This window comes from Phoca vitulina, unplaced genomic scaffold (assembly GCF_004348235.1).
Source record: "Phoca vitulina isolate PV1807 unplaced genomic scaffold, GSC_HSeal_1.0 scaffold4, whole genome shotgun sequence".
NCBI classification, from domain to species: domain Eukaryota; kingdom Metazoa; phylum Chordata; class Mammalia; order Carnivora; family Phocidae; genus Phoca; species Phoca vitulina.
This window is the reverse complement of record NW_022589707.1, coordinates 20246907-20269973: the sequence shown is the minus strand read 5'-3', so window position 1 is coordinate 20269973 and position 23067 is coordinate 20246907. Positions and strand designations below refer to the sequence as shown.

The 23067-nt window shown below is 37.7% G+C and overlaps 1 protein-coding gene across 1 annotated transcript; it reads left to right on the top strand.

The window, feature by feature from the left end:
• The first annotated feature begins 601 nt into the window (after positions 1-601).
• Positions 602-20066, top strand: SPAM1 (sperm adhesion molecule 1). The gene is made up of 4 exons (XM_032401179.1): positions 602-700; positions 11481-12631; positions 13521-13610; positions 19490-20066. The coding sequence occupies exons 2-4, from the start codon at positions 11675-11677 to the stop codon at positions 20033-20035; spliced, it is 1593 nt and encodes a 530-aa protein (XP_032257070.1). The 5' UTR covers positions 602-700; positions 11481-11674; the 3' UTR covers positions 20036-20066.
• The last annotated feature ends 3001 nt before the right edge of the window (positions 20067-23067 follow it).

The following is a 23067-nucleotide window of genomic DNA, read 5'->3' as shown; positions in this document are numbered from 1 at the left end:
TGATTTTAAAGATTGGTTGAAACTGCTTTCCTGTAAACACTGTCTCTTAATGACATTTTAATGAAAGGCTTGCTGTACTCGTGTCAACATTTAAAATATAACAAATATTGCACATTTGTTGAAAGCAGTTTAGGCGACCAATAAATATTACTTATATCTTGGATTTTTAAAACTGTAGCTATTGCATATTAAGAATTAAAAGTAAATGAGCCATACACAATTGAATAAAAACAATATTTTTTTCTCAAAATTATAAACATTCATTAAGTAACTAAAGTACTATTTAGATTCAACCTCGAGAGACTCACTGCCCTATAATTATGTTGACAAGTGAACACGTGCCTTGGAAGTTTCTTTTTAAATCTTTGAAGTTATCTTGTTATCTGTCTATTCTGTTTTGTGCTTGTTTTTTTTTTTTTTTTTTTTTGGTAGCAAAATAGTAGGTCTTATAAAGATCTTGTCCCCATCCCCCACCCTCATACTTGGTCCATCCCCCAACTTCATAGTTGGTCCAAATGCTTCAAAAATTCTAAAGCAGAATCTCTGCTGCAGAAATTCTGATTTCCCCATTCTCTCAGAATTCCTTTTTTTCCTTCAGCCATCTCCCAGTAGGTGAGTCTTAGGGACACTCCCATCCCGTCATAAATTAGCCGGATCCTTAGTCGCCCGTCACTCTGAGTTCCTGTTTCCCCTGTCTCAGGTGAGAACCATAGGGTACTTCTGCTTTCCTCTGTTCTTGGTGAAGAGACAAGTACAACTGCCTGCTCTTCTCATTGACAAGGGTAAATGTGCTCAGGTTTTTATGGAAGAGTGTAGGGGGGCAGAGATAAGTCTAGGTACTAATGGATCTTTCTAATGGCATTAGAAGGTTGACTTTATAATTAATTTTTCTTTTTGGATAGCATCTGTCACACATTTTGATATATGTGATATGCTAGGTGTATTGTTTATTTTAATAACAACAACAATAATGATTATTAGTGAGTACTTGTATCTCGTAGAGGTAATAAACATGCTAATAGCCAAAGGAAATTTGATGCTGAGAAATAATTTTGTTAACCATCGCTTCTTTGAGTTTTGGTAACAGCTCTTCCTCCTCTTTTGTGAAATGGAAGCAGAGCCAGCTCATTCAGCCAAACTAATATATAACCCACCAAACACTGTAGAGATATCTGAATTCTATATTAATAATTTTTGCTATTATTTGTTTTAAATGTCACTTATTTATATGCCACTTACTTATTCCACTAATCCGATATAAAGGCTGAAAACTGTCTGGATAAATCACATTTGACAAGTTAGAAAAATATTTCCATCCGGCTGAGTGAAGAGTTTGAAGTCTGAGCTTGAAAAGGTTGCTTTCTTAGTGGACTCCTCCATAAGATGCCAAGAAGCAGTCACAGCCAAACTAATGCAAGGCACATGAAGGCTAGAGCCAGTCTAATCTGCTGATAGAGTCATGATCCATGAAGACTTTCTCATGTAGGTTCCCTCTCAGATCACGCTGTGTGCTGATGAATGCCATTGCTGATGAACGCCATCATCAGATCTGGCTCCACGGTGGTATGAATTTGTTGAGTATCTCAGTTCTATCAGAACAATTCCATAATGCTCACATATTTAGAGTAAAAAAAAAATTTTTTTTTTAATTTCCTAGGGAAGCTTTAATGCTAGCAGGTCTATGAATCATGAAATAGTCTTGGACTTTGCCTTCTTTTGTCATGCTTTTCCCTGTCTTTCACACAAGAGGGTGGAGGCAAGGGATAATATTATTAATAAAAACAGGAATAACTTACGTTTATTTGGTATTTACTCTGGGTCAGGTGTATGAGAGAAAAAAGAACTTGCCTTAACCCTGTTAGATTCTGCACCTGGAGCCTGTGAGTTGAACTGACAAAAGACAGATTAATGGGAGAAAAACATACAAACTTTATTTAATAATTTTACATGCACATGGGAGCCTTTATAGCAGTTTAGTCATTCATAGACATTACTTTAAAGAATCTTCAGACAGATCAGAATTCTATTCTGGTTGCTGAAGAAATTAAATTAATGAGATTTGAGAACTTGTCGGAGGCCACTTAATAAGCAAGGGCCTATTCTCAGCACTCAAAACCCAGGTACGTCAGACTCCAACGCTTCTGCGATCAGAGTGGCTTGATTCGTTCGTGCCACAGTAAAAAATACATTTTACGTTGTGACTCAGTGCACACATTTGTAAATATATAACAGACAGAAAATGTTCATAAAATAATCTGCTTACTGTATGTGATGATGGTATTCTCGTGCTTCTGATTCTGTCCTGCCCTGTTCTAGCCTAGCCTAGCCATTCCACTCTATGATAGTCAATTTCACTTCTTTTTAAAAAAAATGCTCATTACAACCAATTAAATCAGTTTTATGGCCCACTAATAGTCTGTGGCCTGAACTTGGGGGAAAAATGCTAGAAATAGGCCTCTCCAACATCACTTTCTTAGATAATCATGCTCACAACTACTCTCCATTTTGGCCTAAGATGCACCTAAAAGGCTTAGGTGATGTTTCGCCCTTGCTCGGCAATGCTCTTTGTAGTTGCGTTTAGGCCAGAGGTGACCTCACTGTGGAGGCATTATCTGGGCTTTCCTATTTCCTTGAACTAGAAGCATGTGATCTCCGCTGAGGCCGAACAGCAGCAACCTCCCAACCTCTAGGTGAAGATAAGGGGGCAACTTAACTGTAAATAAATATAACTTTTACTGAATTTCTACAATTTGAAGTAAATTTTGCTGCTATGAGTCTTCTTCTTCCCTTCTGCCTTTTTCACTGAGCACACTCTTTAAAGGAGAGTTAGAGTCCCACTATTACCCCCAAACTTCTCCGTGTCCTCTAAAACTTTCAGCATCCCCAGTAAACATTTCTTTGGCATCCTTGGACTAGGAATTCGCAATCCCTAAATTTTTCTAGAGATACCCCTAATCTAATTATATATATTGACTTTTCTGGTTGCTATAAGTCAAAAACTACTGTCTCCACACCTTACTACAGCTGTCTTTCTTATAGTTTGGGGTAAATGCAAATGAACCATAATAAGCAAGATTTCATAATATAGGTAGTCCAGGAGCAATAATACTGCACCCTAGATTTGCATAGCTTCTTGTAAAAAATACTTCATAGATATCATTTCACATATCATCCCAGCATCTCTGGGAGTGAGACTGATCTAGGTATCACCAATATACTTTAAAAAGTTAATACCTAAAGATTGATTAATTTGAATCTTCCAGTTCTTGCATGATGGAACTAAAAATGGGAATAACGTCTCAATCCTTTTCTGGTCTGGGCTCCTTAATCCCTTTAGCTGTGGGTGTCCAAGCTTCAGGTCCCTTTGGCAGATGGAAGACTCAGTTAAGATAGGAAGAAAAAAATTAAAAGTGGATGTATGAGGAGGAGAGAAGAGTCATTGCAAAGGGAGACACCAATAAATGTTACTAGTGATGCTCTGTGGCATATTTGTTCTAATCTTGAGCTATAGCACATCATTAGCTGGAGAGCATGGTAGCAGTTAGGGACCCTCCTGAGAGAATAGGACTAGATTTGAATTAGTAATCTTAAAAATCCCTGCTAATTATAATCTCTAAGATAAATCTTACTTTCCATGCCACAATGTGAGGTCAAAGTAGCTACTATTATTTCTTCAACTGTTTTAACTCCTTATCTTGTTAATGTTTAGGATAAAATAAATTGGATCTTATCCAATAGGTGAACTTGTGCTTTGGGAGAATGGCAGGAAATCTAAAATAACTTAGTGAAACTGGGGAGAAGGAAAAAATAATCTGATCAAAGAATTAATTGATGGATAGATTCACTCATTCACCCATAATTAAGTACTTATGGACCTTCTACTACGTACCAGGCATAGTACTGGGAACTGGGGACACAGTATTGAGCTCACAGTTTAGTGAGAAAGATAGACTTATTTCAAATTTGAACACAAACTGTGACTGGTACTAAGAAATAAGTACAATTTTTATGAGAGCCTTTATACATTAAAACTCTCCTTGGTGGCAATCAGAAATGAACACTTTAATAGTCAGATGTGTTTGGAAAGGCTACACAGTGGGAACAGTCATTGAGAGATATATCTCTATGCTCAGAATAGATTTTTAAAGATCCAGGGCAAAGAGATCTATACAAGACATGCAAGGCAGGATCCCACTGGAATGAAACATATATAATTCTCATATGGAATTCATATGGTCCACAAGAGCCTGTCACCACAAAACTCTTCTTCCTCAAAGGAAGAGGGACTTTCATATGGATAATGAAAGATTTGAGTTTTATATTACTTTAGATCCTGGCTGAAAAGCGGGATTAAACTGAGTTGCCACACATTCCTTACAAGTGGAGAAAGAGATGAATAGGTTGGGAAGACATTTGCTTGCTTGAGACTTCAACCATAGTTTTGCTTTCACAAAATGTGCATTCTTAAGGTGGACTGTAGAACATGTATTTTTAGGAAGATAAATATTAAATCACTTAAAACTCTGACAAGATTTTTGAACCAGTCTTCTATCCTAAGAAGAAAAAAACAGTCTGCATCCTACGTGCAGCATTTAGGAGCCTGGTATTTCTATAGGCGCCAAACAAATTGATAAGAAGGAAAACATCTGTTGTATCGTCTTTTGAAACTTGTTTTCAATGGCATCTACCTTCAGCATTTGCAAATGTGCTTAATCACATTCGATGCAATTAGGTCCCTACTGCCTTTGAACAAAGGGCATTTATGAGCAAATAGGTGTTTTCTGTTTGTGTTAGACTATAGTGGCCATTTGGATCTTTGATATAATCCCACATGTAGATTTAGCAACTATGACTGTGACAATTCAGAGAAACAAAAACCCAAAATTCATCTGACTGGTCAAGGAAAGAGAAACATTAGTTATTGCTAACAGAAGACCAGTTGTAAACTCATAGCCCATATCATAGCTGGTACACCTTTGTGAACTTCATTGTGTAAGGCACTAGTTATCATGGAGGTGCTGGTTATTCCTAGACTTTGACTTGAGTGATACTAAGGCTTTTTGCCTAGTTGTCCGAGGCAGCTGAGACACTCTAATTACAGAAGAACTACGACAGGTTTATGACGGTGGGATGTTGGGTTGCCTGCAAGTCAGGCATTACTAAGCTCAGTCTGGGGCTTGACAAATGGTATTGCAGAGAGTATCCCTAGTGAGGTTATTGTGTTAACTAGCCTCTAGAATTTGAGGGACTCTTAAAGACTGTATTCAATTATTCAAGTGCTTAGTTTCAGTCATATCTGGGTGTGTCAGGGCCTCACGCTTGGCTACAGAAGACATAATTGTCTTCTGAGTAATGTTTGAACTCTGTGGCTTCTGGATGCTATACTTTGTTTTTTATTTGAACATTTTCATCTTAAAGTGGTACCATAAGCCATAATTTTGAGTTTACTGAAATTCAGAGTACATTGAGTTTATTTACTTAATTAAATGATTAACTCATCCAGCATGCACCATAGTGGGGACTGACAAAGATTCTCTATTGACCACGCCAATCAGGCTCATTGAACTCTCTCTCTCTCTCTTTTTTAAAAGATCTTTTTTTAAAGATTTTATTCATTTATTTGACAGAGAGACACAGAGAGAGAGGGAATACAAGCAGGGGGAGTGGGAGAGGGAGAAACAGGCTTCCCATGGAGCAGGGAGCCCAATGTGGGGCTCAATCACAGGACCCTGGGATCATGACCTGAGCCGAAGGTAGACGCTTAATGATTGAGCCACCCAGGTGCCCCTGAACTCTCTTTGACTAAGCCTCAAATGCTGGGCTTCTGTATCATTCCTTGTAGAATCTAGTTCTAGCAAGAATCCTGTTAAGTCAATTTAGCAAGAATTCCCATCCTCCCTATCTAGTCACCTTGGGTATCTGATTAGGTTTCCTATCTTCTACTGTCCCCCTGGTTTTGCCTGACCCCCCTGGCCTGACTTTAGCAAGAATCCTGTTAGGTCAGTTTAGCCAAAATCTTCCCTTACCCCTGATGTTCCCTCTTAGTAATTTTCCATCCACAGACACCCCCCTCCTCCAACTTTGCTCTTTGGCTATGAAGTCCTGCTTTTTCTCACTGTATTTGGAATTGAGTCCAGTTCTACCCTACTGTTCTGGTTTTCCTTTGACAGCTCTGTGGATTCTGAGTGACATATTTTGATTTTGTTCGAACATCTTCAGGCTGTAATTTTGAGTTTACTGAAATTCAAAGTATATCAAGCTCATTCATTTAATGAACTAATTAACTCATGTAAGTATCTATCGAGTATCAATTAAGTGGCTTGGAAATTTGAACAACAACCTAATCCAACAATTAAGGGCATATTATGTACCTTCTTTTATAAGGCCTCTCAGGTCTATAAAGACATTACGGACACAGAATGTTATTATAGGCACCTTCACCTTCTTTTTAAAGGAATTTCCTTCTAAGAGTGAGATGAATTACTTTCTTCTTTTCAATTAAACACTCTTGCTATTGAACTATCTTGCATTTTCAAAAGCTGAAATATTAATATCTTTTACACCTTATCAATGTAACTTGCTTAAGGCTTCAATATTTACAATTCATGTTTAATCATATGGTAGTTTTATAGCTTCTTAGATGTATTGCTTTCTAATTATATCATGGCCCAACAGGACAAACTTTTATTGCATAAAATGAACATGTATAAATTATATCTCTATATTCTACTATAGCAATTAAATAAAATTTGATTTTGGGAACTGCTTTTGAGGGATTTTGTTATTTATTTGGTTCTCTTTTTTCTCCTCTCCCCTCTCCCTTCCTACCTTAGAGAAAGGAACAGGATTCAGAAAACTAGTATTTTCCTACAACTAACAAATGTCAAACATGGCTTTCTTAATCACTTCGAAGATATAAATTCATTTTAATTTTGTAATGAGAAATTACTTTTATCGTAAATGCTGTACTTCCTTGAAACCAATTCATTCTTCATCTATATTACACGACAGAAATCTTTTATTAATTTAACAAAATGGTTAATAATCAAAACAACTGCAATTAGGATTTGTTTTACCATTGGATTCTTAAACTTATTTCAAATGCTAATAAAAAATTTATAGCATTTTGGTGTTAATTTGCCATCTTTACCAATCTTTTTTGCTACTATAAGGCACTTGAATTTGCTGGGATTCAATGCATGCATGCACGCACACACACCACACACACACACAAAAACACACACACACGTCCCCCTTCCTCCATCACATAATAACATTTCAAAAGATTAAGTCTTTCTTTAATTCCTTAACTGACTGGGCAAAGAGCTGCTTTTTCTCACCCAACACGTTGAATACTGAAGAGCATTTAGATTCTTCTGGAGCAATTTCTGACCTGCTGACATTTCAGAGGAAACTTTTAAAATTTTGCTTCAAAAATAAGTTGTCTTTTTTTCTTTCTACTGCATAGCCTGATCGGGATAATCAGATACGGTATCTGTGAAAAAGAATTAGAAGTTCTGTAACGTGCCATGTTTTGAAAGCTACCTCGTTAGTGGGAGTAGTTTGGCACTTTGTGCTTAGTAGTAGATACACAGATTAAGAATGAGCAATTTCTTTTTCTTTTTTTTTTTAAAGATTTTATTTTTAAGTAATCTCTACACCCAACGTGGGGCTCAAACTTACAACCCCAAGATCAAGGGTCACATGCTCTACCGACTGAACCAGCCATGGGTCCCAGGAAGGAGCAATTTCTTTAGCCTTGAGGAGTTCCAGCCTTTGAAAAAATTATCTGTGGGAGACACTGACAAAGTTAAGACAAGAGTAGGAGAAGGAACCAAAGGAGAGGAATAATAATGATGATAATAATAATAATATAGGAAAAGGGGAAGGAAGGAGTTGATGGAATACCACCAAAAATAATATTAACTTCTCGTTTTGTTTGTTTTTTAAAGATTTTGTTTATTTATTTGTCAGAAAGAGAGAGAGCACAAGCAGGGGGAGTGGCAGACAGAGAGAGAGAGAAGCAGGCTCCCCGCTGAGCAAGGAGCCCAATGGGGACTCCATCCCAGAACCCTGGGATCATGACCTGAGCCGAAGGCAGATGCTTAACCGACTAAGCCACCCAGGTGTCCCTTAACTTCTCTTGTTTAATCAATTTTATCATCATATCTATTTCTGGCCAAGTTATTTATAAAACACCACAGCTTAATAAGAAATTTCCTACAAAAAAAAATCTTGTTTGAAGGCTCCTTTCTTTCCTGAAAGCATGAATAAATTTTTGCTTTAAGAGAAGAAAATTACACATGGACTTTTTTGCTTTGGGGATATTATGCTGGTCTCTTAAGTTTGCTCAGAACTCAGCTTAGATTTAATATGCCTTGTAACTGGAGGTAGAAGTCAACCTTTGACTTGAAATTAGAGACCAAGTAGTACTTCAGAAATGATACACAGCCTACCAAATGTAATTAGTATACAAGGGGTACCAAGGCAATAAATTTGGGGCCAGCTGCTCACTTGAAGTTTTGCTTTTTATTTTTCATATTAACGAATGATTCCTGAAGTATTTACAGAGGTAATTTAGATACATTAAAGTTACCTTCAGCATCCTGAGGCTAGGGGCCATTTGATGAGTATTATAACCATGCCTTTATCATGTTCAGTTGTTCTGGGGGCAGTAGGGTCAAGGGGATCTCGGAGGTGCTGGGGAAATACATCTTAAACCTTGGGACTCTCCACTCTGTCCCTCCCTTCAGTCCTCACTGAGCTTTTACCAAAGTTATAATCTTGGCTTTATCACTATTTGTCCACATTTCTGAATGTTCACCTTTATATTTATAATAATAATTTATATTCAAAATCTGTAACAATTTTAATAGTAAGAGGACTGTATCTAAAGTCAGTTCTTAATTCCATTGAGATAATATATACATGGACTCCTTATAGGAAGTAAGAATACCAGAAGAGTGGATTCTGAAGACAGTCCTGTGACTGACTTCTACATCTGTTAATTATGATTTTCTAGAAAGAAAGCATTTGTTGTAGAAAAGAAGAGCTTAGAATTAAGCCGAGAAATTTGGCTGTTTTGTTTGGCTTTTTCTGTCTGTGACTGTCTTCTCCTTACCTCAAAAATTCCAAACACCAACTCCTTCAAAAAGTAAAATGAGGGGTGCCTGGTTGGCTCAGTCACTTAAGTGTCCAACTCATGATTTCAGCTCAGGCCATGATCTCATGGCTCATGAGATAGAACCCCATGTCAGGCTCCACTCATCTGCAGTCTGCTTGGGATTCTCTTTCTCCCTCTCCCTCTGCCCCTCCCACCACACTTGCATGCCCATGCGCACTCTCTCTTTAAAAAAAAAAAGAGGTAAAAGGAGAACCCCTTGAACAAGCATCCTAGTGAATAAACAGTAGGAAGGTGGATGGTTATTTTTCCTCTTGCCACTAAGGAGAAGTTGAGCTTCAAATCTGTTCTGGCAAACAAAATTCTAGCCTTAAATTTTATTTTTCTCCCAGTTTTTATTTGAGAAACTATATGGTAGTTGAATGAAAGAAAATTAGAAGATCGAAAATATGTAATGGACCCTCAGGAAATATGAATATTCTTTTATATCTCTGGATTTTCTTTAACTCCTGAAGCATGTGCTTACGTTTCTGTATATCTCAAAAAACTGCTTGTCTTCAGTAGCATCAAGGCAAGGAACTAGTTGGTCCCTGCTTACTAGTATTTTAGGCAAGCATCTTCACATGTTACTTAACTATCTTTATAACTAGCTCTGATGTCTGCATAAATTCCTTCAGCCTAAAATACCGTATTTATTTAAGCATCTCATCATTGTCAGCTTTTAATATTTTCTCCTGCTCTGATTTAGACACTACAATACACAGTGGTGAATGATACATTTTAAGTATCTGTATCTACCCATATTGTTTTTTATTACAAAATAATTTTGGACTAATTCTCAGACAAAACATTCCTGGTTCAAAGGTTTTAATTAATATGTGTTTTAGTGATAAAATTTCTTTAAAATAAGGATAAGAGTTAATTAGAAGGATTTTAGATGTCTTCAAATCTTGAGCTTTTAAATTAATTCTGAGATACATTGATTTTTTTTTTTTTAAGGAATGTTATTGACTTGCCAGTGCTCTAGGAAGACATTAAAACTAACAGGCTTCTGGCCTGGACACCACTGAACACAAGTTGGGTGTTGGACCCTGAAAGGACTTCTGGGCAAATACTACTATTTGGAGTTGGGGCGGGGGGTACCAAAGGCTTAGCAGGAGTGCTTTAGGAAGCTATTATCCAGACAATGGGGAAAAAGGACACTTGAGAAGTAACCTAATAGGTATAAATTGAGAACAGGCCTTACACATACTAGTGGAGAGATGCTAATTATCTGGAGTTAAGTCAGATAAGATTTTCTAGGGAGATGAGATTTTTTTTTATTTTTTATTTTTTTAAAAAGATTTTATTTATTTGACAGAGAGAGAGCAAGATATAGATCACAAGTAGGGGGGAGGGGTAGAGGGAGAAGCAGACTCCCCCATGAGCAGGGAGCCCGATGCGGGACTCGATCCCAGGACCCTGGGATCATGATCCAAGCCGAAGGCAGCCACTTAACCAACTGAGCCACCCAGGTTCTCCTGGGAGATGAGATTCTTATGTAAAGTCTCTAGTATATCTTCTAAAGAGATGCTTTTCTAGATGCTAACCCAGGTCTGCCCCCAATTCTGTGCCCCAAGGCTTTGTCCAAAGATGTATAAAGAAGAGATACTTTGTTTCATAAAAATTTTTTTACCTATTTTCTGTACCTATACATAAATTTTGTGTATGTACGTGTGTGTGTGTATATGTATATACACACAGGTATCTATAAATATAGTGCATCTCTTACTTAATCTTTTACTCAATTTGAGATATGATGGAGCACTGTTTCAAATAACACTTAAACTTGTTCCTCAGTAGGAGATTTTGGTTAATTCAATAGTCTCAAGCACGCTTTTGTTACACTCCTTCTGGGAGAAGTGACGAGAAGTGACTTTTGCCTCCTCCTCTACCTGCCCCCTTCAAAAAAAAAAAATGAAATCTCATAATTTTATGAGAGGTTGTTTTCAATTTTTGGCATGCCACTCTAATGCAGTCTTTCAAGAAATAACAAACAAAAATTAGAGGTTCAACTGGAATTCTATTTAACAAGGCTTTGCTAAGGCATAGCATTCTACACAGTGGGAAGGCAAAAGGAAAAATAGCTACATTCACCCCAGTCATGATTTGGAAAGATGACACAAATGTTAGCTATTATAGGATTTGTATCATACAGAAGAGAAAATAATTTTATTGATTCAAACACAGGAGTTCTCCAGCTTGGAAAACTGAATTAAACTCCTGCACTTCCAAGTTGAGAACTTGGTAAAGTTGACAGTCTCGATACAGAAACATAGTGTAACAATATATTCTACATTTATTTTTTTTCCAGTTATAGATGAAGCAACTTGCAAAATATTCTTGAAATATGAAGCAAGAAGAATAATATTTAAAAGTAATGTGATCATTATACCCTTTTATCCATCAAAGTGGCTTCATTCCACTCTCTCTCTTCTGTACTTAGGTCTTGCATGAAATATTGGACAAGCCGAAGTGTTTGGGAAGAAATTTTCATAGTCATTAATCTTTGCAATGGGTGTGCTCAGGTTCCAGCATATCTTCTTTAGGAGTTTTGTGGGGTCCAGCAGAGTCACCCAAGCAGTGCTCACCTTCCTTCTGATTCCATGTTGCTTGACTCAGGAGTTCAGAGCACCCCCTTTTATCCCCAATGTATCTTTCCTCTGGGGCTGGAATGCCCCAACGGAACTTTGTGCTCAAAAGTTTAACGTGCAGCTAGATCTGAACCTTTTCTCTTTAGTAGGAAGCCCTCGAAAAAGCGCCACAGGACAAGGCATTACATTATTTTACGCTGACAGACTTGGCTACTATCCTCACATACATGAAAAGACTGGCAAAAATGTGAATGGAGGAATCCCCCAGGCTGGAAACTTAAAAAAGCACTTGGAGAAAGCCAAGGAAGATATTAGCCATTACATACAAAGAGACACCACGGGCCTGGCTGTTATTGACTGGGAAAACTGGAGGCCTGTCTGGGCAAGAAACTGGAAACCTAAAGATATTTACAAGCGCCAGTCTATTGAGTTGGCTCAGCAACAACATATAGAACTTAATGCCACAGAGGCCGCCAAGATAGCCAAAGCAGATTTTGAAAAGGCAGGAAAATGTTTCATGCAAGAGACCTTAAAACTGGGAAAATTCCTTCGGCCAAATTATTTATGGGGTTATTATCTCTTTCCTGACTGTTACAATCATAATTATAAGACCCCCGGTTACAATGGAAGTTGCTTTGATTTAGAAAAGAAAAGAAATGATGAACTCAACTGGATGTGGAAGGAAAGCACAGCCCTTTTCCCATCCATTTATTTGAATAGCAAATTAAAATCTTCTCCATACGCTGCTTTCTATGTCCGCAATCGTGTTTGGGAAGCCATCCGGGTTTCTAAAGTATCCAGTGTTAAACATCCACTTCCAATTTTTGTATATACCCGTCCAGTTTTTACTGATGTGTCTTTGCAATATCTTTCTGAGGTGAGTAAATCAAGATGTGAGGCCTATGAAGTAGTATCCACAAAAGGCATTTAGTGGAATTCAACATCATTTTTGAAGGGAGTGAGATTTGGCTTTTAACATCCTTTAGGAATATGCACACAGGTAGTTCTGCATTGTTATATAAATGCAAAATAAGAATATATTTTATTATTTATTTATTTTTTTTTAAAGATTTTATTCATTTATTTGACAGAGAGAGACACAGCGAGAGAGAGAACACAAGCAGGGGGAGTGGGAGAGGGAGAAGCAGGCTTCCCGTGGAGCAGGGAGCCCGATGCAGGGCTCGATCCCAGGACCCTGGGATCATGACCCGAGCTGAAGGCAGACGCTTAACAACTGAGCCACCCAGGCGCTCCTATTTATTTATTTATTTTAAGATTTATTTACTTGTGAGAGACAGAGAGAGAGAGAGCACAAGCAGGGGGAGCGGCAAGCAGAGGGAGAAGCAGGTCCCCCACTGCGCAAGGAGCCTGATGAGGGACTTGATCCCAGGACCCTGGGATCAGGACCTGAGCTGAAGGCAGCCGCTTAACCGACTGAGCCACCCAGGCATCTCAAGAAATTATTTCATTTTAATGTAATCCTATAATATCTTAACAACAACGAAAAAACTAGGTAGCATAGACAATGTATTCACTCAGTCCTTTTTTTTTCTTTCACACGGTTTGTCAATAGAAGTAATTAAAATAACAGAAAAAAATCTGTATTTTTGTTCTAGTGGGGTCGTGGTGGCAATAAAAATTGAAATAGTGGGGAAATATTTGAATTATTATTGTTAAGTCAGAATTCTTAGCTTTGCTGTTACTGTCTTATGCACAGCATTTCTATTTTATTTCTATCTGTTAACTCTTTCTGTCACATTCACCAGGATGACCTTGAGAATACAATCGGTGAAACGGTTTCTCTAGGTGTCTCTGGAATGATAATATGGGGAAGCCTCAATTTAACCCAAAATGTGGTAAGTTGAATTGATAGGAAATAGATGAAAACATGTATTCTTTTAATGTTTTTGAGGATTGCTGTACTGAATAATAAAATAAGTACTACGCTTGGCACACAATAGTAGGTGCTCAATTAATACTGGTTGCATCAAACTGTCCTTCATTTGTGTGGTTATGCTATAAGGCAGAAAAACCTGTACCTGTTTTCCACTGACGAAGCAGAAATTCAGTGAAATTAACCAAAATTCTCTAGGCTATGTGGTTAGCAAGTGGCCAAAACAGGACGACAAGCTCAGTGTTCTGCCGTGGTGTTTGGCTTTTTGTACTTTACTGTGATATGTCTCTTCTCAAAAAACCCATGAACTAGTCAATGAAAGAATAGTCAGTTCTTTCATTCATTCCATTACTGTTTATTAAGCACTTCTTTTACTTATTCATTTAGTCATTCAATGGCAGTTTATTACAAGGGTCAGCAAATAACAGCCAGGGGCCAAGAATGATTTTAAATGGATGGGAAAAAACTCCAAAAGAATAGTATTTATAATATTTTTTAAATTTTATTTATTAGAGAGAACGAGAGAGAGAGAGAGAGAGAGCATGAGAGGGGGGAGGGTTAGAGGGAGAAGCAGACCCCCTGCAGAGCAGGGAGCCTGATATGGGACTCGATCCAGGGACTCCAGGATCATGACCTGAGCCAAAGGCAGTCGCTTAACCGACTGAGCCACCCAGGTGCCCCAAGAATAGTATTTATAATAGGTGAAAATTAGGTAAGATTTAAATTTTAGTGTCTATCGGTAAAGTTTTAGTGGAATATAGGCATGCGCCTTAGTTTAGGTGTCTATGGCTGCTTTTGCTGTACAAGGAAATAACTGAATAGTTATGGTAGAGACTGTATCATTCAAAACCCCCGAATATTTACTGTCTGCCCCTATACAGAAAACATTTGCTGACCCTTGGTTTATTGAACATTTCCTATGATTAAGGTGCCAGATAATTCTAGGTGCTAGAAATGTAGCAGTGAACAAAGTGAAATCCCTTCACCGTGAAGCTGCATCCTTACAAGTGGAAATGCAACATATCCAGATAGGATAATGTCAGGTAGTGATAGGTGCAATAAAGAGCAATGAAACCGTGTAGGCAGGATAAACAGAGATAAGATGGCGGTGCTTAAGATGGGGCAGTCACAGAAGGCCTCTCTGATGAGGTGCTGTTGGAGCAGAGACCTGATGGAAACCAGGGACCAAGTCTCCAAGGGACCAAGTCAGGGATGGTAAGTGCAAGAGCCTTCAGGCTGGAATGTGCTTGTCAAAAAAAGATGGAGGCGGTGTGAGCAGAGTGCAGTGAGCAAGGAAGACAGGGGTAAGAGTGTGGTCAGTGAGAAGAGGGTCAGATGGAGGGCTTCGTAGGCCACCATGGGGCTTTCATTCTGATATGGAAGGCCACAAGGAGGCTTGAGCAGAAGAGTTGCAATCTCTGACAAACATTTCTTACTTAGCTGAGCTGAGGATCTGCGGTGGAGGGGCAAGAGCAGGAGCAGAGAGAGGAAGCTGTTGATGGCTTGGACCATACATGCTGGCAGCGTGGTTTGAATATAACCCAACAGTAGAACTGAGAGGTTGGACTGAGGGATGGGATGAGTAGGACGGATAAGAGAAGTGGTTAAGATGACTCCGAGGCTTTTGGCTTGAAGGAAGTGGCCTCTGAGATGGGAAAGACTTTAGGAGGAATGGTTTGGTGGGGGCCGGGAAGGGAGTAAGAAAAAGGATCCAGGAGTGCGGAAAGGGTGCATAGGCAATTGGGAATTACTTTTTAAAAATATTACTAAATTGTTCAAAACTTCTCTAAGGGAGAGGAAAAGGAATGCTTCTTTATTTTCCATAGGTTATATGTACTATTGTCTATTTTAAGTAAAATTTTGAGTAAAACTTGTTTTATTGGAGAAAAAATGGCATTTTTTTTCTGTATGGATGACTTGTTTTCATTTTCTCCCAATGCATTTTCTTTAGTTCAAAAAGCCTTTAACTATCACCACCTAATCCTTTTCTCTCTTCATTTTCATCCTCATTTAATTCTCTGTATCAGATCTGTCTTCCCCACCTCTTCAATCCTCTTGACTCAAGAGTAAAGCTATCACATGGACACTGCTGAATTGGAGATCAACTTTTTCTTCTCTAACATATGGAAATATGAGTGACTTAGGTGCCATAGAGAATGTCCCATGAAGCTCATGGCCCGGGAGAATTATCCTAGGACCTAGAGAGAAGAGACTTTATACAGCACTCTAAGACCAGAAGAGACCTTTTGTCTCTTGTCCTCCAGATAGACTCGCTATATTGTTAATTCATTTATAAAAGTACTCAACAGTAGTTCCCATCATGAGATTCTTTCAAAGTAATCTGAGCCCTTCTACTTATTTGGTAGAACTCTATTATCTCTGGCTTGATCACCGATAAAGCGAAATAATATAAGTTTGGAGAAAGGTATATGTCCCATTTGCAAAATCTTTCATGTCAGAAAATCATTTAAGAATTATAATTCTCCCAAATATATTCCTAATTTTCATTCACTGTTTCTCAAATCTGTAAACACCTTTCTCAAGGGTCTTATAAATTCTCTGACGGAATCATTTATAAATTCCATACTACTTCCTTTTTTTTTTTTTTTTTTTAAGAACTGAGAACTCCACCCTTACTCTGATGAGGAGTGAATCAGGCTTTCTCCAATTAGTAGTATGGCATGACATTCTATTTAATTGTCACACCTGTTTTTTTTTTTTAAATTATTATTGCACTTTAATCTTAGATTTACATTTTTCTACCATGACTCTCAGATCATCTTCAGCATATTTCATACAGGGAGAGTTCTTCAATTTAAATATGGCTATTTTCTACCTAATGACACTGCCTTGAAATTGCCCCCTGTGGTCTCCGTTTTATATATTTCTGCTACTTTTCCCAAATGCTGATTCTGAATGCTAGTTCTATCATTACTTCCCCTTTTTTCTATGCCATTTGTAATCAATAGAATCATGGATTACTCGTCTTATTTCCTCTGATTTATTGACAACTTGAGAAACTGGTAACTGCAGGTTTAATGACTGAAATTGACTTAAAACAATTGTTATCAAATGTAAGCAAGCTATTTCCTTCCATTCCATTTTATTAGATTCAGTGGTATGACAGCCAGCTCCTACTGGTCCCAGCTCAGGAGATCTGATTGTTAAATATTTGGAAATTTTGTGAACTGGTTGTTAACACAATCATTATTAAAAATTAAATTACCAAAACTTAGAATGAAATAAGTACTGTCAAAAACAAAAGTAATAAACACTTGGGGCACCTGGGTGGCTTAGTTGGTTAAGCAGCTGCCTTAGGCTCAGGTCATGATCCCAGGGTCCTGGGATCGAGCCCTGCATCGGGCTCCCTGCTCAGTGGGGGGCCTGCTTCTCCCTGTCCCGCTCCCCCTGCTTGTGCTCTCTCTCTCTCTGTCAAATAAATAAATAAAATCTAAAAAAAAAAACCATAATAAATACTCAAAATATATCAGTTACATACTTCACTTTACTATTATCTCTTGAGGAACTTTACATCTACTGTATCTGTATAAGTGGAAATAGTATGTAATGATGTGATTCTCCACACCATACTATCACAACGTGTGCTTGATTTCCAATCACTCAGTGATGTCAGGCTGATAGCTTAAAATTGGCCATGGCAGATGTATTTATAGCATGGAAATTGACAAATGCTATAAACCAGGCCTTATCTTTTAGAAATGGTTTCAGATCCTTCCAAAGAGTACATCTTGTGTAGGCCAACGATTCTCAAACCATTGTCATACTTTACTCCTCTTTTTGCCCAGCTCTTGTCTCTGTGGTCACTCAGACTGTCCTCTGAACTTGGTATTAATTCTCATATACCTTGGGCCCAGGGGATACAGTGTTGAAGAATACTGGCGAAGTCTCTGCACTCATGGAGCTTATATTAATGTTGGAGGGAAACAATATACAAACAAGAAAAATATTTGATGTAATAAGTACTATGCAGAGAATTAAAACAGATGTGAGAGTAGATAGGAAAGGTGTCTGAGGTTTAATTAAAGCTGCAATCTGAATGACAAGATAAAGTGACCATGTTAAAAATTAGAGGAAAGAGCATTCCAAGCAGAGGGAATAAGTAAGTGCCCTTTGAAATGAACCCACCATGCTTATGAAACAACTAGTATGCCTAAGGTAGAGTGGGTAAGGGAGAGGTGTTCAAGAGGAAGGAAGGATTACCTCACATCAGGCTGTATATAAGTCGGGAGAAGTTGAATTTTATTCTAAACACCATGCAAAACTAGGATTAAGAAGAGGTTTTCTATTGCTGCCATAATAATGACAACACACTTAGTTTAAACAAGAGAGAATTATTATCTTATAGTTCTGTAGTTCAGAAGTCCAGCATGGGTCATAATGGACTAAAATCAAGATGTTGGTTGGGTTGCATTCCTTTCCAGGGGAGGATCCTCATTTGCTCATTTGGGTTGTTGGTAGAATTCATTTCCTCGTGGTTGTAACAACGAGATGTCTATTTTCTGGCTGGCTATGGCTAAGGGTCATTCATTTCCAGCTTCTAGAGTTCACTGCATTCTTTAGCTCTTGGCCCTCTCCTCTATCTTCAAAGCCAGCAATGCGGGGTTGAGTCTCCTTTACTTTTGAATTTGTTCTCTTTCTTCCATCTCATTTTTTTTTAATCCAAGCTGGAAAAGTTTCTACATTTTTAAAGGACTCATGTGATTAGATTGAGCCCATCCAGATAACTTGGGATAATCTCTCAAGGTCCATACTCTTCTCTGCAATCATGTGTGTAACACTCCTTTTGCCATGCAAGGTAACATAGTCACAGATTCCAGGGCATTAGAGTATGGACATTCTTGGAAGGCCCTATTCTTCCTACCATCGATGGCGAGAGAGTCAAGTGGAAGCTGCCTCAGCTTGCCTTCTGATCTACTACCATCACTTCCTTTGGTCTGCTGAAGGACCAGCACAGCCAGCTTACTCAGTGGAACTATGGATTATGAAAGAAAGCGAGTGACTATCTTCTGTGTTTTTAAAAAGACAGCATCCCAGTTTTAGAATGCACCAGTCTCGAGATGAATCATTTTCGTTACTCATCACTCGTGCTCTGCCAAATAAGTATGTTTGTATAAGAGCTTCATAATTCACCCATAACTTGAACTATACATAACATTTAACATAAAGTATACTCAATTGAACCTGTTTAGTTGTTTTGAGCCAGCAGTTGAGAAATCTTTCTTATGCTGTTTAAACTTGTCCCACAAAGATGATTCTTATTACCTTTATTCATAATTTCTTGAGGGCTAACCAATGATATGCTGGGCCCTGTGCTAAGCACTTTTATATACATTGTATCTTTTCATCTGAGTTAAGTGCTATAATCATCCTTATTTTACAAATGATGAAGCTGAAGCACAGCCAGGTTAACTGATTCACCCAAGGTCACCCAGATAGGAAACTGAGAATGCTTGCAAGATGCCCAAGGTCACAGAGCTAGTCATTAATGGAACTGTGACCAATCAGGGAAGATGGGCCCCAGAGACCATTCTCTAACTGCTCTACCATTCTGCCCCATTAGTTTATGAATTATTAAAGAAGTCCAAGGCTAGTTTGAAGTTAAGGTTCAACTGGTCAATTATTCATTGACATGAAATGGCATGTGAAACTTACTTACAAATGTTACAAAAACAGTCAGAATAATCTTGCTTGATAAGGTAAAAAAGGTAAACTATTCCCTACCTCTTGCCGGGTCTTGTTTTATCATGCTTCCTTAGAACTTGCATATCACAGATGAACTAACTTGTCCCTTGATATTCTAACCTTCTTATAATTTTACAGCAATCTTGCACAGAGCTAGACAATTACATGAAGAATAAACTGAATCCTTACATAATCAACGTCACCCTAGCAGCCAAAATGTGTAACCAAGTGCTTTGCCAGGAGCAGGGAGTATGTATAAGGAAACACTGGAATTCAAGTGACTATCTTCACCTGAACCCAGAGAATTTTGCTATTCAACTTGAGAAAAGTGGAAGATACACAATACAAGGGAAACCCACACTTGAAGACCTGCACCAATTTTCCAACAAATTTTATTGCGCTTGTTATGCCAATGTCCGTTGTCAGGAGAGAGCTGATATGACTGAAATTCATACTGTTAAAGTATGTGTTGCTGGAGATGTTTGTATAGATGCCTTTCTAAACTCAGAACCCACTGGTCATCTTTCTAGCTGGAAGGGGAAATCTGCCACTTCCAGCAATATCTTACCTGCCATGTCACCTGCCATAGGGTCTCCATGTGATCCTGGTAAAGACCTTAGTAGGTGCCTCAAAGCCAGATTTATAGCAGAAGCCAACTCCAAAACCCCTCAAGTGGGCTATTAGAGTGTATATATTCGAAATAAGAAACAATAAAACAACCTATTCAAGTACAAGCTCAGTGTTTATTAAATTTTCTGTCTACATACATTGTTTTAATATCTTTTACATCTCTATATGTAATAGTTTAGCTAGCTTAGATTTTTTTAGGCAAGTGATGATACCTATATACTTAAAGACTTATATTTGAAATGTGAATCAAAACTCATGGCCAAGATAGTATTTTGATTTTTTGAGCAAAGATTGCTTTTTCATGATCAAATTGAACCTGAGATTATTATTAATTGATAAACAAAGTATGTTGGCTAGCACCTTTAATTTTCAAAATTGTAGTCAGGGCAGTGTTACTACTAAATCCATTGATACTACATTTTGCTTTTGAAAATCAGAGTAGAATGTTAATTATTAATATTGCATAGAATTTGCTTTGTAAGATGATAACCAACTTTGTATTTTCTAATTGCCATGAGTCTATAGCAAATAATCTCACATACCATGATGTATATACAGAACTAACAGGTATCTGTTATATTCTTGGTTCAATCTTGGTACAATCTAGACTGATTTTAAGGTCTGTAACACTTAGAGGCCTAGTGTTCTTTCTGAGAAAAGTAAAGATTTAAATAACGCCAATTTACTTCAAACGAATGTCTTTCTGAGTAGTTTGTAATTTGCAATAAAAATGTCAAGAAATTACTATGGTAATAAACCTTATCTTTTAAAATGTAATATCCCAAGTGTACCTGTCTGCCTTGAGCACAGAACTATGGATTTTAGCTATTTCATCTTGATAATGTCTTCAAGTTATGTTTTATAAAAAGGTAACCTTTAAAAAGTGATTATCCTGTCAACTCTGTACATGGTTTAATAGATATTCAGAATAAATATAAAAAATAGCCCAGTTTTCTTTCACTCTTGATGGTCTTTGACAATCTTGTGTACTTAAATGGCCTTATTTCATCTGAGCATCCATTCACATGGCAGAGAGTATTTACTCTCTGCCAGGCTCACTATTCAGTTTCACAGATTCAAGGTGAAGTAGCATGTTCTTGCCTCAGTGAGTTTTTTGTACATTTGAAGAAGACAGATATTTGAAAGTGGAAAACGCCAACATAGTCTGTGATAGAAATGCTATTATAGAAGTTCAGCATGCTCTGGCATACAAATAAGAAGTTGAAGGTTTCAGAGAAAATTTCAAGGATGCCATGAAAGAGATGATGCGTCCACTGCTCTGAAGACTGAACAGCAGTTAGTGTGGAGACACAAGACAGAAGGAACTTCAGAAAGATGGACCATTGAGTGTGGTTTTTACAGTGGTATACAGTAGATGATGGGCCAAATGGTGAAAGCTTTTATTCACCATACTAAGAAGTTTGGAGTTTACAAGGAAGACACTCCCAAACTTCTTAACCTTCCCTGTTTTCCCATGCACACCTGTCACAGCATGACACATTTATCTCTTTTTACTCCCCACCACCACCCTATAATGTAAGCATCAAGAGGGCAAGGCATTTGGTCTATTTGACCTGCTGCTATATCCACAGTGTGATGAACAGTATCTGGGACTTAGTAGGGGCTCACTAACTATTATTAAACAAATAAAAGCCAAGGGGGAGCCACTAAAAAATTCTAAGTGTGGGAGTTGTCATGGCCACTTTTCACATTTGGGTCCTCTTGGACCAATGCTGCTCTTTTCTTTAGCTCTGTCCTTTATTCTCTGCTCCAATTGCAATTCTTTTGTCAAAACCAGGTTTTCATAAGTAAGCCATGAAAAGAGATAATTTGATAATGATCTGGCAAGGATATGTTATATGGACTAGTTTAGTTTACTTAGAATACATAAATGGCTATCAGGTGACTAGGACTTGGAAAGAATGGAGGCTGCAAGGCAAACTGGAAAAGGCATGGATTCTGGAGTTGGACAGTTATAAGGGCAAATTCCAGCCTCCAACAATTAGTAGCTATACAAGCCTAAGAGAGTTAACCTTCCGTTTTATATAATGGCAATTATACAAACCTTTTACGGTTCTTGAGAGGATTGACTAATATAATACTTGGAAAGCATCTGGCCTTAGAAGCAACTCTGTAAATGTCTCTAGGAGGAAGGAGATGGATATGTTCCTGCCATGGCAGACTTGGCCATGAACCCAGTTAAGAAAAGAGACCACTAAATAGAAAAAAAGTTGGCAGGAATAATTTATATAATACACATCTTTATATATGATCAGGTTTACAGAAGCAAAGTTGGATTTCCACACAGATCCAGTATTTTCACGAGGGATCATGTTTGTATCTGAGATACAAAGAAAATAATTTGGTATCCCTGCTCTTCAGAAGCTTGCACACTGATAGAGATGATAGATGTATCAACCAAAATTGTCCACAGAATGTGGCATATACAGAAATTGTAAAAATTGAAGGGCTATAAGAAACACAGTTTCCTCCTGTTAATTAACACAACATACTTAAGGAATTGAGCAATTTAGCTTCTAAAGATACGGAATTCGTTTGTTAGATACAGAGTGCATCCCTAAACTCTCAAGTGTCATACAAAACCTGTGTCCCTGGTACAGCAGAGGGCTTAGTTCCAAAGGTATTAAGATACCTGCTTTTATTTTTGAAAGTGAATTTGAAAGGAATATAGATTTAAAGTAGACTCTTGAGTTTATTATACAGATACATTCAATATTGTTGGAAGAAAGCAGATGTTTACTGAGAGATCATGAGTAATCATTTCAGGGTACTTACTGAGTAGTGATAAAGACATGAGATAGTGTTTTAAAAAAGCTCTTGGCAGTGAACTTTAGATAAATGTATGTATTCGGGAAAATTGTTGGATTCTTAATATAGCAAACATTATGCTGACACAAAAGTGACTAACAGGGAAATGATAGCCCACAGGAGTACATAGGACAAAATGAAGAGGAGAAGTCCACAAAACAAGAAATATTTCCAAAATGCTTACCTTTATTTGGTATTGAAGTAGTAGTGAAAGAAATTAATTTCTCAAACTTTTCTATAAATCGGCTGTTGGCAAA

Bases quoted from the DNA above. Each gene is read 5' to 3' on its own strand.
- SPAM1 (XM_032401179.1), top strand. From the start codon at position 11,675: ATGGGTGTGCTCAGGTTCCAGCATATCTTCTTTAGGAGTTTTGTGGGG. The intron at 12,632-13,520 runs GTGAGTAAATCA...CACATTCACCAG, and splicing joins CTTTGCAATATCTTTCTGAG to GATGACCTTGAGAATACAAT. The intron at 13,611-19,489 runs GTAAGTTGAATT...ATAATTTTACAG, and splicing joins TCAATTTAACCCAAAATGTG to CAATCTTGCACAGAGCTAGA.